The sequence below is a fragment of the Sciurus vulgaris genome, assembly GCF_902686455.1.
Source record: "Sciurus vulgaris genome assembly, chromosome: 10".
Taxonomy (NCBI): domain Eukaryota; kingdom Metazoa; phylum Chordata; class Mammalia; order Rodentia; family Sciuridae; genus Sciurus; species Sciurus vulgaris.
This window is the reverse complement of record NC_136470.1, coordinates 125503092-125520344: the sequence shown is the minus strand read 5'-3', so window position 1 is coordinate 125520344 and position 17253 is coordinate 125503092. Positions and strand designations below refer to the sequence as shown.

At 37.5% G+C, this 17253-nt stretch overlaps 1 protein-coding gene across 1 annotated transcript in view; it reads right to left on the bottom strand.

Moving 5' to 3' along the window:
- Window positions 1-9069: 9069 nt before the first annotated feature.
- ESYT3 (extended synaptotagmin 3) overlaps window positions 9070-17253 on the bottom strand; it is a 47495-nt gene continuing 39311 nt past the window's right edge. Inside the window, exons 21-23 of the mRNA XM_079155014.1 lie at window positions 15833-15938; window positions 15034-15083; window positions 9070-14701 (exon numbers count right to left, since the gene is read on the bottom strand). Of these exons, the coding sequence (XP_079011140.1) occupies window positions 14665-14701; window positions 15034-15083; window positions 15833-15938 (193 nt within the window). The 3' untranslated portion in view covers window positions 9070-14664. The remainder of the gene's footprint in view (window positions 14702-15033; window positions 15084-15832; window positions 15939-17253) is intronic.

The window sequence follows — 17253 nt, the reverse complement described above, 5'->3', positions numbered from 1 at the left end:
CTCAGTGACTTATTTGTATTACTCAGAAATAATGAGTCATTCTTTTATAGGCTGAGCCTTCCTTGGACAACTGGTTCACCTTTGCTGCATTTTACATAAGAGTATTGTTCTTACACATTCTGTTTATTCTCTATTACCAACTTTGTCTGCTTTTCTTCTGGGACCAGTGTTCTGCATCACATCTGAGTGTGAACCACTTCTACTGCCCCCGCCCCATCCTCCTCTCTACAAGCAGCAGGCCTAGGAGAATTTGTCATTCTCGTTGTTTGGTGTGTAGGATATTGCCAGGAAGCAACAGAATAGAATGGAGAGAAAATGTCAGACAGCATCCAGATTCCTGGTGTTATGACCTTAGGCTTAGGAATCAGACATATAAAATATCTAAGATACTTTTAAATTTAAAATTCATTTTGTTAACCTGCAGTTACATTTGTCAACACTAGCCCACAATTTGTAGAACATGTGTTTTGAGGTCGAGTAGAAAAAGTATTTGGATATTCAATGATGTAAACACTCTGAATTGATTTGATTATTCCAAGAAATTGCTGAGTGCTGAGACAGTTTGGAAATCTTAATATTTGAGGGAATTTTTTTTTTTTTTTTTTTTTTTTTTTGAGACAATCTTAAGTTGCCGAGGGGCTGAGGGTCTCACTGAGTTGCCCAGGCTGGCCTCAAACTGGCAATTCTCCTACCCCAACCTCCTGGGTAGCTGGGATTACAGGTGTGTGTCACCATGCCAGGCTTATTATTTTAATCTAAATTTTGGCAGCTAGTTTAAGAGCCTGTGATTAACTCTTAGTTTAAAACAAGTTTTCAACTCTTCTTTAGAAACCTAGGGTGGTTTTTATTTGGAGGTACCTTTCAACTGCCACCAGGAAGAATAGTGACACTAATAGAAATACTGTATCCACTTTTATCCAGTTTTATTATTTAAACTATAAGTAGAAAAGTATTTAGCAATATTTAAACACAGACATTTAAAATATAAAGATTGATTTAAAAATTTTTATTATGTAATTGACACATAAGCTGTACATATTTAAAGTGTAAATTTGGTAAGTTTTCATGTGCATATATGCCTGTGAAATGATCACTACAATCAAAATAATAGATATACCCAACACTCCAAAAATTTTCTTACTACGCTTGCTAATCCATTCCAATTCCTTCCATCTCCAGGCAGTAGTTGATCTGCTTTTCATCACTATAAATTAGTTTGCATTTTATAGACTTTTATATAAATTGAATCATATGTTCTGAGTCTTGCATCTTTTAGCATAATTATTTTGAGATTTTATGTGTTGCTCGTATTAATAGTTCATTCCTTATTACTGTGTAGTTTTCTGTCATCCATTTGTTCATCCATTTACCTAATGATGGAATTTGGGTTATTGCCAATTTTTGACTACTACAAATAAAACTGCTTTGAACATTCATGTTCGTATGGACATATTCCTGACATTCAATGCCGTTTCATGTATTTTGTTTGGGTTTGGTTGTTGTAGGTGGAAGGGTAAATTTGGTTTATATTATTCCATCCTGACTAGAAATGGAAGGTTAGAAGTATGACTTGAAGTCTGGAAATATATAGGGTTTCTAGGATTGTTTTAAAAATTTATTTGGAGTTATTCAGGTGCTAGGGATCAAACCAGGCCTTGCGCATGCTAATAATAGGTTCTGCCACTGAGTATGCCCCAAGTCTCCATTTAACTTTTTTTTTTCTGATTTTATTGCATTGTACTCAGAGAATGTTCCTTTTAGTATTGAGTCTTTAGGATTTGTCGAAGTTTTGTGACTTTAGACAGATTTGTATAATACTCCATATATTCTTTTTTAAAAAGTCTAATCTCTATTATATACATATTATGCTGTTGTGATGTTTACTACGTTTCTACCAGTTTGCTTGAATTGTTAGCTTCTAGGAGTTATTAAAATATTTATAAATTCATCAAATTGTTTTATCCTAATGTATCTCCTGATTGCTACTCATGTTTATTGCCTGGAATATAATTTTGTCCTTTCTTTTGTTACTAGGTATTCTTTTATCTTCCTTCCTTTCCATTTGTTTTACTGATCTTTTTAATTATAAAATATCAAATGTCAAGTGTAATGAATGATATAAAGTGAACACTCATGTAACAACCAAGCAAAACATCTCCAGCACCTGAACAGCCCTCTCACCCACCATGGTTGTCCCTTCCTCTGGAGGTCACCATTACCCTGACTTCAATATTAATCACCTCCTTGATTGTACAAAACTAGTTTTGCCTCCTTCATGTGTATGTCTAAATCAGTATAATTTAGTTTTGCCTGTTTTTATAAAAATGAAATCACACTGTACTTTTAATATTTTTTTAATCTTTATAGACCGCATTTTGATTCATTGTACACAAATGGGGTACAACTTTTCATTTCAATGGTTGTACACAATGTAGATTGACACCATTCATGTAATCATACATGTACATAGGGTAATACTGTCTGTTTCATTCTACTATCTTTCTGTCCTTCATCTGCTTCCACCCCATTTTCCTCTACCCCATCCAAAGTTCCTTCATTCTTCTTTCCCCCACCTCTCGTTATATATTGTCATGCACTTATCAGAGAAAACATTCAGCCTTTGGTTTTTTTGGGCTTGGCCTATTTCACTTAGCATGATATTTTCCAACTTCATCCATTTACCAGGAAATGCCATAATTTTATTCTTTATGGCTGAGTAATATTTCATTGCATATATATACTACGGTTTCTTTATCCATTTGTCAATTGAAGGGCATCTAGTTTGGTTCCACAATCTTGCTATTGTGCATTGAGCTGCTATGAACATTGATGTGGCCACATCACTAATAGTATGCTGATTTTAAGTCCATTGGGTGTAAACCAAGGAGTGGAATAGCTGAGTCAAATGATGGGTCCATTCCAAGTTTTCTGAGGATTCTCCATACTGCTTTCCAGAGTGGATGCACCAATTTGCAACTCCACCAGCAATGTATGAGTGTGCCTTTTTCCTCACATCCACGCCAACACTTATTATTGCTTGTGTTCCTGATAATAGCCATTCTAATTGGAGTTAGATGAAATCTTAGGGTGGTTTTAGTTTGTATTTCTCTAATTACTAGGGATGATGAGCACTTTTTCATATATTTGTTGATCACCTGTATATAATCTTCTGTGAAGTGTCTACCCATAGACACTTAGCCCATTTATTGATTGGGTTCTTTATATTTGGGGCATAAAGTTTTTTAAGTTCTTTATAAACTTTGGAGTGCTCTGTCTGAAGTGTGTGTGGAAAAGATTTTCTCCCACTCTGCAGGCTCTCTCTTCACATTATTGATTGTTTCCTCTGCTGAGAAAAAAACTTTCTAGTTTGAATCTATCCCATTTATTGATTCTTCCTTTTATTTCTTGCACTATGGGGGTCTTGTTAAGGAAGTCTGGTTCTAAGCCAACGTGATGGAGATCCAGGTCTACTTTTTCTTTTATTTGGTGAAGGGTCTCAGGTCTAATTCCTAGATCCTTGATCCATTTTGAGTTGAGTTTTGTACAAGGTGAGATATGGGGTTTAATTTCATTTTACTGCTTATGGATTTCCAGTTTTCCCAGCACCATTTGTTGAAGAGGCTATCTTTTCTCCATTGTAAGTTTTTGGCACCTTTGTCTGAGATAACACTTATGTGGGTATGTCTTAGTGTCTGATATCCTGTATCACTGGTCTACGTGTCTATTTTGGTGCCAATACCATGTTGTTTTTCACTCTTCCTGCCCAGGATTGCTTTGGCTATTCTGGTTCTTTTATTCTTCCAGATGAATTTCATGACTGCTTTTTCTGTTTCTATAAGAAATGTCATAGGGATTTCAATTGCAATTGCATTAAATCTGTATAGCACCTTTGGAAGTATGGCCATTTTGATATTAATTCTGCCTATCCAAGAACATAGGAGATCTTTCCATCTTCTAAGCTCTTCTTCAATTTCTTTAATGTTTTATAGTTTTCATTGCAGTGATCTTTTACCTCTTTGGTTAGATTGATTCCCAAGTATTTTTTTTTTTTTTTTTTGAGGCTATTGCGAATGGTTGTTTTCCTCATTTCCCTTTCAGATGTTTCATTGCTTATGTATAAAAATGCTTTAGATTTATGCATGTTGATTTTATAGCCTGCTGTTTTGCTGAATTCATTGATGAGGTCTAAAAGTTTTCTGGTGGAGTTTTTTGGATCCTCTAAATATAGAATCATGTCATCAGCAAATAGTGACAGCTTGAGTTCCTCTTTTCCTTTTCCTTTAATTTCTTTAGTCCGTCTAATTGCTCTGGCTAGTATTTCAAGGATGATGTTGAATAGAAGTGGTGAAAGAGGGCATCCCAGGTTTGTTCCAGTTTTTAAAGGGCATGGTTTCAGTTTTTCTCCATTAAGAATGGTGTTGGCCATGGGCTTAGCATAGACTTTATAATGTTGAGATATGTTCCTACTATCCCTATTTTTCTAGTGTTTTGAGCATAAAGGGGTGTTGTATTTTGTCGAACACTTTTTCTGCGTCATATGAAATAACCCTATGATTCTTATCCTTAAGTCTCTTGATATGATGTATTACATTTATTGATTTACGGATGTTGGACCAACTTGCATTCCCGGGATTAACCCCACATGATCATGGTGCACTATCTTCTTAATGTTTTTGGATGCAGTTTGCCAGGATTTTGTTAAGGATTTTTGCATCTATATTCATCAAGGATTTGGTCTAAAATTTTCTTTCCTTGCTGTGTCTTTGTCTGGTTTGGGTATGAGGGTGATATTAGCTTCATAGAATGAGTTTGGAAGTGTTCCCTCCTTTTCTATTTCCTGGAATACTTTGAGAAGTATTGGAATGAGTACTTCTTTGAAGGTCTTGTAGAACTCGGCTGAGAATCTGTATGGTCCTGGGCTTTTCTTGGCTGGTAGACTTTTGATAACTTCTATTTCATTGCTTGATTGATCTGTTTAAATTTGTGTATGTCCTTCTGGTTCAGTATGGGAGGATCATATATCTCTAGAAATTTGTCGATGTCTTCGGTATTTTCTATTTTGCTGGAATATAGATTTTCAAAGTAGCTTCTCATTATGTTATGTATTTCAGTGGTGTCTGTCATGGTATTTCTTTTTCATCACAAATTTTAGTAATTTGAGTTTTCTCCTTCTCTTTATTAGTGTGGCTAAGGATTTGCCTATTTTGTTTACTTTTTCAAAGAACCGACTTTTTGTTTTGTCAATTTTTGAATTGTTTCTTTTGTTTCAATTTCATTGATTTCAGCTCTGATTTTAATTATTTCCTGTCTTCTATTCTTGGTGTTGTTCTGTTCTTCTTTTTCTAGGGCTTTGAGCTGTAATGTTAGGTCATTTAGTTGTTGACTTTTTATTCTTTTCTTGAATGCACTACATGCAATGAATTTTCCTCTTAATATTGCGTTCATAGTGTCCCAGAGATTTTGATATGTTGTATTGTCGTTTTCATTTACCTCTAAGAATTTTTTTTTATCTCGTCCCTGGTGTTTTCTGTTATCCATGTTTTAATTCAATAGCATATTATTTAGTCTCCAGGTGTTGAAGTAATTTGTTTTTTATTTTGTCATTGATTTCCAATTTCATTCCATTTTGATTTGATAGAACACAAGGTAGTATCTAATTTTTTGCATTTACTAAGGGCTGCTTTGTGGCATAACATATGGTTTGTTTTCAAGAAGGTTCCATGTGCTGCTGAGAAAAAAATGAATTCGCTTGTCGATGGATGGAATATTCTATATATGTCTGTTAAGTCAAAGTTATTGATTGTGTTATTGAGTTCTATGGTTTCTTTGTTTAGTTTTTGTTTGGAAGATCTATCCAGTGGTGACAATGGAGTGTTAAAGTCACCCAGAATTATTGTGTTGTGGTCTATTTAATTCCTGGCATTGAGAAGGATTTTTTTTTTAAAGGTGAATAGAATTTATTTCGAAATAAACCAACTATATGCCATCTACAAGAAACTTAGTTTAGATTTAAGAACACACAGAAGCCGAAAGTTAAGGGATAGAAACAGACATTCCATACAATGGTAACCTAAAGAAAGAAATGGTAGCTATATTTTTAACAGACAAAGCAAATCATAAGTCAAAAATTGTCTCTAGTGACCCAGAAGATCATTTTATACTGATAAGAGGGTTAATTCAGTAGAAAGATATAATAATTCTCAATATATGTGTACCTGATATCAGAGCATCTAAACATAAATATTGACAGATATGAGGGGAGAAATTGACAGCTATGCAATTATAATAGAGGAATTTTTAAATTATTTTTATTTAGCTTTTAATTTTTTACAGACTGCATTTTGATTCATTGTACACAAATGGGGTACATCGTTTCGTTTTTATGCTTGTACACAATGTAGCTTCATACCATTCGTGTATACATGTGCATAGGGTAATGATGTCTGTTTCATTCCACCATTTTTCATACCCCCCTTCCTCTCATTTCCTTCTACATATCTAAAGTTCCCCCATTATTCTCTTTGATGTACATGGATGCACTGTTGTTTGGGGCATAAATATTTACTATTGTTTTCTTCCTAATTTATGGTTTCCTTAAGCAGTATGAAATGTCCTTTATCCCTTCTGACTAACTTTGGCTCAAAGTCCACTTTATCTGAAATAAGGATGGAAACCCCGCTTTTTTACTGAGTCCATGTGTGTGGTAGGTTTTTTCCCATTCTTTCATCTTTAGTCTGTGGATGTCTTTTTCTATGAAATGAGTCTCTTGAAGGCAGCATATTGTTGGGTCTTTCTTTCTAATCCCGTCTGCCAGTCTGTGTCTTTTGATTGATGAATTTAGACCATTAATGTTCAGGGTTATTATTGAATATGATTTGTATTCCCAGTCATTTGGCTTATTTTTGGTTTTTAAGTTGACTTAGTTTCTCCTTTGATTGGTTTTTCCTTTAAAGTAATTCCTCCCTTTGCTCTGACCTACATTGTTTTTCATTTCCTCTTCTTGGAATATTTTGTTGAGAATATTCTGTAGCGCAGGCTTTCTATTTGTAAATTCTTTTAACTTTGTTTACCATGGAAGGATTTTATTTCATCTTCAAATCTGAAGGTTAGTTTTCTGGGTATAGGATTCTTGGTTGGTAACCATGTTCTTTCAGAGCTTGAAATATGTTGTTCCAGGCCTGTCTAGCTTTTAGAGTCTGGGCTGAGAAATCTGCTGATGTCTGTATTGGTTTCCCCCATATGTAATCTGATGCTTTTCTCTTGCAGCCTTCAAAATTCTATCTTTATTTTGTATGCTAGGCATTTTCATTATAATGTGCCTTGGTGTGGATCTGTTGTGATTTTGTGCATTTGGTGTTCTATAAGCCTGTTATATTTGATTTTCCATTTCATTCTTCAGGTTTGGGAAATTTTCTGATATTATTTCATTGAATAGGTTGATCATTCCTTTGGTTTGTATCTCTGTGCCTTCCTCAATCCCAGGAATTCTTAAATTTGGTCTTTTCATGATGTCCCATAGTTCTTGGAGATTCTGCTCATGATGTCTTACCATCTTCTCTGTTTGGGCAACTTTATTTTCAAGATTAAATATTTTGTCTTCATTGTCTGAGTTTCTGTCTTCCAAGTGGTCTAGTCTTTTGGTGATGCTTTCCACTGAGTTTTTTATTTGGTTCATTGTTTCCTTCATTTCAAGGATTTCCATTTCGTTTTGAGAAACTATTTCTCTTTGTTGAAATGATCTTTTGCTTCCTGCAGTTGCTGTTTCAACTGCTTATTGGAGTGATCATTCATTGCCTGCATTTGCTCTCTTATCTCACCCTTTGTTTTGTGAATCGTTTTAATTATGTATATTCTGAACTCTTTTTCTGACATTTCTTCTACCATACTGTCACTGGATTATATTAATATAGAATCTAGGTTTGTTTGGATCATTTTCTTCCCTTGCTTTTTCGTGTTGTTCATGTATCTTCCCCTCTAGCAGTGCAGATCTGGGGTATTGCAGTTTCCCCCTATAGGCTTATAGTGACCCTATAGGTTTCCAAATCCTTTTCTTTAAGGGGAGATCAATATTAGAAGTGCCCAATACAGACAATATGCAACCCTAAACCAAATAGTCCCTATGAGAATGTTAACAATATTGTCATAATAAACAGAATGAGTTTAATTATTATCTACAATATAACAAATAGTTTTGCAATAAGGTCTGCAGTTTTTAATGGAGGACAAAGAGGATGGGGAGGGGTATAGGATGTAGTTGTTAATGGGATAAGAAAATATATAGAAGTTCTAGATTGTAGAAAGAGTGAAAGTATAATCAAAAGAACTTGGTTGTTAGCATGCAAAAAGGGATAAAGACTGAGGCAACAGGTAAACAAAAGGAAAATAGAGCGAGAAAAGTAAAGAAATAAAAACTTTAAATTTTTCAATAAGGAGAGAAAAAAAATCTACACTTTAATATAGTATTCAAACCTCCCAGTCTTCAGTAGCCTGATGTATGAGAGGTACCTGACAATGAGCTTCCAGTCTCTAGCAGGTGTCTCAGGATAGGATTTGCCCCACCTAAAGATGGGAGATACAGCTTCCGGAATTATCCAAGATGGTCGCTCTGACTTCCAAATGTATTGGCAAATGGGGAGCTGCAGTACAGGATATGGGCATGGTTGGGTAGGGGTCCTGGAGATGGGGTGTTGTTGGTCTGGTTGTAGGATCCTGGAGGCAGGGTGCAGTCCTTTGGTCTGGGGGCCCTGGAGGCAAGGAGTGGTTGGTCGGGCTGAGGGGCTCAGTCAATCCGGCCAGGGGTACTACAGGTCCTGGCTGTTTTCTCAAAATGGCGGCAGACACGCATAACCAAACCTGCAGGTACTGTGACAGTGAACTTCCAGGCAACAACAGGCAACGGGCACTCCACTGGTGGTCTGCGGTAGGTCTGCTGGCTGCTGTCAGATGATTGGCAGGTGAACCTTGGGCGGTGGGTGATGGGTAAGTGAAAGGCAAGTGATGGATAGGCAAGAGGCAAGCAAATGGTGGATGGGGGCGCCAGACAGTGAGCAATTTGCACTTAAAAAAGTAGTCGATATTCTGGCAGACTGCAGTTGATCACAGTAGACAAATGGGGTAAACAGAAGGGGATCGATAAGCAGCAAAAACTGCCTCACCAAGAAACAGATATCCTCTGCTTGAAACCTGAGTTATGGAGCAACAATGAACACAGCCTCCCTTTAGTCCACCATCTTGGATCTCTACTTTTGATATTTCTTTGTTCAGTATTTTGATTGTACCATGCATCCATGTTGTATGTTGGGTTCAGTCATGTGTTTTGATTGCCATAGAGTTATTCTACCTTTGAGTATTCCCTCACTCATTTTTCTGTTCACTGGTAGTTGACATTTGGTGGTTTCCAGTTCTTGGCTAATGTGAGCAGTGTTGCTATGAGCATGCATTTTGTACTCTTTTAATGCAAGTTTTCTAGAGTATATATCCAAAAACTAAAATTGTTTGGATCTTGGAAAATTGCTTGTGTATTGGGCCATGTACCATACACCCTGAGGCAATACCATTTCAGTAAATAACAATGAGAGTGGAATCTTTAGAGTTGTACAAGATGATGATTTTGATAGAGAATATGGAACTTTAGAAGAAAATGCCAAACTGTTTTCCAAAGTGGTTGTACCTATTTATACTCCTCATGAGCAATGTATGAAGAGCCCCATTTTCAACATCCTTTTTGCCAATATAGTTGAATTATTGTGGTTTTAATGCTTACTTCCTTGAATACTAAATAAGTTGAATATCTTTTTCTTTGCTTATTGGACATTTCTATTTCTTTTTGAAGCACTTGTGCTTTTGCCAATTTTTCTATTATGTTTTTTTAGTGACTTGTAAAGAGTTATATAGTCTGAACATGAGCCATTTAGCAGTTATATGCATATAAATGTCTTCCATTCTGTGGCCTTTTTTCATTTTTAATTTCTTGTAATGCACCGAAGAACTTAATTTTAATGTGGAGAGACCTATAGTCTTTATAGGTAGTGTTCTTTGTGGTCTATGAAAATTTGCCCTAGTATTAAATTGTGAAGTGATTCTTCCATATTATCTTACAGCTGTAAGTTTTGCCTTTCACACTTAAACTAATATGCCTTAAGTTGATTTAATTTTTGAATGTGGTAAGAGTAGAAGACTAGTTCATATTTTCCCAAAGGTATATCCAGTAGTGCCAGCACCATTTAGTGACAAGTCTGTCCTTTCCCTTTGCTCATGGTGGTGCCTCTCATAAATTGTGTGACTGGTCTGTTACCAGTTCTGTTGTTTTGGTTCATGTCTCTCCCTGTACCACTACCACCTTGTTTTAGTTATTATATAGCTTTAAAATAAACTTTGTCATACAGTTGAAAACTTCCCACCCCTTGTATTCCATGTACATTGAATTTGTCAAGTTACACACATACAACCTGTGGGATTTTTAATGAGTATTCATTAAACATAAATCAGTGTGGGAGAATAGGCATCTACCCTGTTGGGTCTTCATTGAATTTATTTTAAAAGTTTCATAATTTTCCTATAGAGGTGGTTGTATTAGTATTTGATGTCTTATGCTTTTATAGATTACCTTTTTCATTTTCTCATTGTTGAGGAAATAGAGAACTAAAATATTTTTTTAAAAAATGTTGTATCCAGCAACCTCACTAAAAACATTGATTCTAGCAGTTTATTTTGGATTTTATGTTAATGATAGCATCTGTACTTACATGTACGTTTTCTAGAGTATATATCCAGAACTTATATTGCTGGATCAGAGGGGGAAAGGCCTGTGTGTAGCCACATGAGCTATGCACTGAACAACTTGAGGCAGTACCATTTATTTGGATAACGATGTCAACAAGCCTTTTTGGTGATGAGTGATCTGCAATATTTAAATATAAATATTTCATAGTTTTGATTGGATTTTTTTTTACATGTCTACAATAGTATTGAATAGAAGTGATAGGAAGCAGTTTTTTTCTTATTATGATGTATGTGTGTTCGTATTCATATAAACAGAAATCTTTAGTATTCTTGGGTATGTATCTTTTTACTTTCTTTTTTTGGTGGGGAGTACTGGGGATTGAACTCGGGGGCACTCGAGCACTGAGCTGCATCCCCAGCCCTATTTTGTATTTTAGACAGGGTCTCACTGAGTTTCTTAGCGCCTCGCCATTGCTGAGGCTGGCTCTGAACTTGCAGTCCTGCTGGGACCCACAGGGGTTACAGGCGTGCAGCACCATGCCTGGTTGTATGTTTAACCTCTTGGAAATGGCATGTGTAGCTATGCTTTTTACTCTCATGTTCTTTGGTATTCTAGATTTTAAAAGTGTTTTGTGATTAGACATTTAGAGGCCCTTTGGCCATCTTCTTTGTGTTTTCTCTTTATCATGTTTTCTGTGCTTTCCTCCCCACTGTTGGGGAGGGGGTTAATTTTGCTTCTTTACTACTGATTTGGAAGTTTTATCTTTCAACTTGGTTGGTTCTCTGTTACTCTATTTTCTTGGCTATTTAAAATTTTTAATACATTGTTAAGAGAAACCACATTGCACTAAACATGAAAAAGTTAATAACAAGAGTTGCTAACTAGTAGAAGGTGACTAGCTATTTAAAAGAAGGTAAAAGAAGACTGACAGCAACTTCAGAAAGCAGATACTACTCCCCAGGTCCAAGGGAGAGGGTACAAAAGAACTAGATAGCTCTCCACCAGGCCAGCTTAGACCTCAGGAGAGGTGGAGCAGTCACCAGAGCACGCAGTCCTTGGCCAAAAAACTTGCAAGTGGTGGCAGAACGAGAGGGCAGGAACCAAGGGTGAACCTTGAGGGGTGCTGAGAGAACAGGAACAGGCTCCACAAGCCCATGGTCGATCCCTGGAGAACTGCACCTCAGCAGGGGAGCTGCTGCTCCTGCTCCAGCCCCGCAGGTCCTTCCATTGCCCTGTTGGAAAAGCCCAGCATGGAGCCCCTGGACAGACTTCGATTTGAAGCTGAAGGTAATAAGTTAGGATCTGACCTATACACTTGGTCTTGTATCTTTAGAACCAATTATAAATCCCTGTAGCTTCCTACATAAGGATTTGAACACTGGCTTGCCAGCCAGGCTGTCCCTTCTTAGCGGTTAGTACGAGCATTTTGGCTCCACTGTTTTCTAACCCTAACAGAAGTCTTTGGTTGCCTACTGCTCTGGTTTGTATAAATGTTCCAGAGGCCCACATGTAAAAGGTGTGGTCCCAAACCTGCAGCACTACTGGGAGATACTGGAATTTCTAAGAGGGGGACCTAGAGGGAGTCTAACAGTTTGGGAACGTGCCCTTGAAGGGGTGTTGAGATCCCCGCCTCTTTTTCATGTCCCAGCCATGAGGTGAGTAGTTTAGCCAGATGCTGTTGCCATGATGGGCTGCCTTGCCACAGGCCTCACCTGGCAATTATGTCTGAAACCTCAAAATTGTGTGCCCACATGAACTTTTAAGAAGCTGATTATATCGGGTTATTTGTTACAGTAATGGAAAGCCAATTAACACTTTTTTTTTTTTTAAAGTAATCAAGACTTAGGTTCACCAACTATTTTTACAGGTATCTTTGCTCCCCTATATGCTACTTCTACCCTAAGACATATTTTCCTTCTTGTGGCCAGTTATTAGCTTGATGTTCCATATGTTTTCATTATTTTTGCCCGTGAGCTTCCTTTTAGTGACAACTCGGCTGTGTCTGTCCCCCATGTTCCCTGGAGGTGAGGGGCAACCCTGAGGGCCAGTTTTGTGGTTGACTTCATATGATCAAATGGGATTTCAATTTTCTAGTCTTGGGGGTTTCTACAACAAATTGATGGTAATTCCAGACCCTGTGTTCCTGTAGGGCACATGAGCCCCTGCTAACCTATTTGTCCTAATTGGCAGTGAAGGTGTCTTTGAGACAAACACTTTTCAGGCTCTTTACCCCTCACCTAGGGCCCATAGGCTAAAATTCTGGTTTCATTTAACATTTAACATTTTAGCTCACCCTGGACTTCTGTATACTGCTTTGCTTTTTCTCCTTGGATCATTACTAGGAATTTTACCTGTGTTATTTTTTAATTGATCATGTTTAACATAAGTGTTGTGCATGGTTTAAGTAGGTCTTCCATCTGGGAAAAACAGGGGTAGGCTTTCATTTGTCTGCCACCTTGATCAGTTGTTTTAGTGATGCTAATATTTAGCATGTAATATGATACTTTCCCTTATACTTCTTGGTGCTTTACCATTTTTAAGGAATAATTGTTACAGTACTGTCATGAGGTAGACAGGCTAGATATCGTTTCTCATTATGAAAATCTGTCATTCAAAAATAGAAATCTCAAAATCAAATTTTATTATACATCTTACATTTACTTAGTCTTAAATAGGATAAAAAACCAAGTAGCTTAAAGTTCAATGGGTCTGTAAACTGAAACATTGTTTCATTAATAGGATACAGGTACCCAGTTACTTAATATGTAACTTTAGAACATACTTCATAAACATTTTTTAAAATGTAATGTTATAATATTCTGAGAATTGTTATAATGAAAAATACTATATAGGTGGTGGGAAGAGGCCCTTTCAGCATGGACTAGCTTAGTGGAAGAGAGAGGTTTGCAAAGGGCATAGTATTTGGATGACTCTGTAATGGACCATCTGCTCATGAGTGATGTAGCTGAAACCAGATTAGGTTTAAAAGGCAAATTAAGGGGAGGCTTTGATTTTTATAGAAAATAGGAGATCATAGATAATTTATAAGTAACATGATAAACTGTTTAGAACATTACCATTTTTTAGAAAAGCAAACAGTGATGAGAACAGAGTGTGGCAGAGAGCATTGCCTGAGTGGGTAAGAGAGAAGAGGATGTGACCTTGACAACAACTCTAAGACTTTCAGAGGGGACAAGTCTGTGTGGTCTTAGAGTTTGAAATGCATAAGAGGCACTTGTTTAAATATACAATTTACATATTTTGCTTTTAACATGTTATTTAAGTAAACCAGCCATCTTTTGGAGTAGTGCAACAAAATTCCCAAATTTGAGACACAGAAAGCACCCTTTCCTTTGGCAGTGACACTCTTAAGCAGCCTCTGCTAAGAAAGTTAAGACTCAGATCTGAATTTGGAACTTGGCCCTAGGCTTTCCCCCAGAGTACTTAGGCTATTTAAGTATATCGCTGTAACATGGGATCGAAGTTCCAGGCACACAAGCACCACAAACAGAAGGCTTTGGCAGTGCTAGCTCTTGGCAGTTTGGGGTCACTTTGTATTTCCAGAGGAGTGACCTCCCTTGGTCAGTAACTGCCCAGGAATACTGGACCTCTTCCAGCCCTTATATTAGGGACAGGACACTGTCTGTCTTGATCTAAAGCAGATGTGCATATTTACCTACCAAAAGTGAAAAATCACTACAGAGGCATTAAAAGAAAAACTGAGGTTTTGATGCAGATTAGACAAATATGCCATTTCTTTCTGAACAAATCCAATCAAGATGAAGTAGTTCTTTACAACTCTTGTTTCTTCCTTAAACTGTCCAGCTGTGCAATTAAATTCAAAACAATATTTACTTTCATCAAATGGCTGTTCTGATTTAAATGGCAAAATATACATATATACACTCATTCTGACACTTCGGTGATATTGATACTCATCTTCAGCTTCTGGGCTGTCCATCTGGGGTCAGCTCATACCTGCAAGGCAGTTGGAGTTGGAATTGTTAGTAATGAAGGGGGTATTGTGGACCTAATAGGATCAACTGCCTGGGCCTCTGCAGAGCCAGCAGCAACCCTTTCCAAGTTGGCCAGCCAAGAAAAGGATAGTTTACAGAGATCCGGCAGGTAAATGAGACATGCAGTTAGTGAAGCCTGAATTAAAGGCAATAGTCTGTCTCCTTTCTTGATAACCAAAACAGTAGAAATAGTACTGAAAGGGGAAGAACTTTGGAGAGAGACCCTGGGCAGCTGTCTGAGACACTGTCTTGAATAGCAGATGAACGGTGACTAAAATGAGAGGGTATACTCACCATTGTGAGAAGCCCTTAATCAGATCTTCTTTTGATAAGTCAATCAGCACCTAAATAACCACAAATAGTTATTCCCTCCCCCACACTGTGTAAGTTGATCATAACATTTCCTTGGGTTTGAGTTTTCAGCAGGGCTGTCTTAGGCATTCAGAATGGAATTTCTCAAGAGGGACAGTACAGACCATGAACTCACTGTCCTGGGGAAAGGCAAGTTGCTGTTCAGAGTTGTACCTCAGGAATTTTAGTAATGCTTTTATTTTCAAGTTTATTTATGAACTTATGAACCTGTGTCATCTGTAAAGATGAAGATAATATCTACTTCATAGTAGTGGCCTTTAAAGAGATGAGTACAAGGAACTTATTAAAATGTAACACTGTGAAGTACTGTACACATACCATTTTGGAGCCTTTCCTTGCATATTCCTAGGGATTATATTTCTTCCACTTTAGATAAAATCCCATCACCTCACCCCAAAAGCCTTGACCTAAGATCCAAGCTTTGAACAATGTTGATTTATCACAATACTTAATGGCATAGTAGATGTTCAAATACTTGTGGAGTACTGAATTTAGATAGATTAAGTTTGTTAAAATAGGGTTTATCGGGGCTGGGGAGATAGCTCAGTTGGAAGAGTGCTTGCCTTGTAAGCACAAGGCCCTGGGTTTGATCCCCAGCACCCAAAAAAAAAAAAAAAAAAATAGGGTTTATCATGTGAATTTATATTTGTTATTTCATTTCAGTGGACACAAGTGAGGGTCCTGGGAGTAACATAGTACCGAGAACCCTTCTTGTACTTACTTTTCCTAACTCTTTTCTTCTGTGTGAGCCAAGTGGCCTACTGTTTTTTACTGCAACATCTAGTGATCTCTTCTCTACTTCTTCCATGGGAACAAAAAATTCAAATCTTTAAGAAGAAGAAAAAAACTTCAGTCATTTTTGTTGAACATCCGAAGTGATTTACCCACGTCCCTGGTAAAGCAGGAGCAGTAGACAGACTGAGGAGCCATATTGGTCCTTCTGTACTCCGTGCATCAGTACACAGAACAGTCCTGGAAGAGTCAAGAGGCCATTTGTCTTTCAGACTCCTGTGGTTTGGAGTTTGCAGCCGACTTTGTCTAATTCTGCTCTGGCTTTACTCTTCGTTGTCTTTCCTCACTCTAAACCTGCTCAGAGCACTACCCCAACCCCTGTCCAGGTTGTTTGCTAAGACCAAGTGTTAGGCTTTTTGGAGCCACATGTAAAATAGTGATGTAGAAGAGGGCAGAGGAGTCTATAAATGAGCTTTGTAATCACAAGAGACCCCTAGAGCCCTTCTAGGTTATTTTTAGGGTGGGAGTGCCAAGTCTGCCTTCTAGATAATCCAGGCATTATTGAGACAATGGCTAACAGATTGTTTTAAAAGTCGAATGTTAAGTCTTTCCTGTATTCCTACATAGCAATTGTGACATCACTCTAATTGTGTCAAAATCTTACTTGTGTGGCTCTAGAATATAGGATGGTGCCCGGCATAAAGTGGTCAGTAAAAATGTTGAATGAAGTTCTCTACCCCACCACCTTTTCTGATAGTGATGAAAAAGTGTAGCTCTTGAACATGGCCCAAAGGGAATGCAGTCCTTTTTAAATGAATAGTTACTGACTTCCTAGGAATAGAGGGAACCGAAACTCAGAGGTAGAGTGTCTTCCTAAGCTGGCTAGAAATGGCTTTTCTCAGGACTCTAATGCAGAAGGAAGCAATGAAGAGATTTTGGTTTCTGTACTTTAGGATTATCAAGAATAAAAATATTTGAAACCAGACTTGCTACCACTGAAACATGATTAGGGTCTGCTAGTCCTTAGGAACATGGGTGGACAAGGCTTTGCAGAGAATGGTTGGGGATCTGCTTCATCTGCCACCTCTGCTGTGTGCAGTAGGGAATTCAAGTCACAGAGCTCTGAAGGAAATGCTGGTTCTGTAGGGCCTGGCCTACCGAAAGATTCTCCGGAAAGATTAGAAAGATTCTCCAGAAGTACTTACGGGACACAATTCAAATCCTTTTACTGCCAAAAAGCTCACTTAAAGAGAATGGAACATTCAATCAGGAACATCTCAGCCCCTCTGGGCAGCCTTGGTGATAAATGGCCCAGGTAGTCCTTTCCCCACTAAAGCTTCATGGGGTTGGACCATGTTGCCCTGTCCAGCTCTGGCAGGCTGCCAGGCACACACATGATACTCAGGTGGA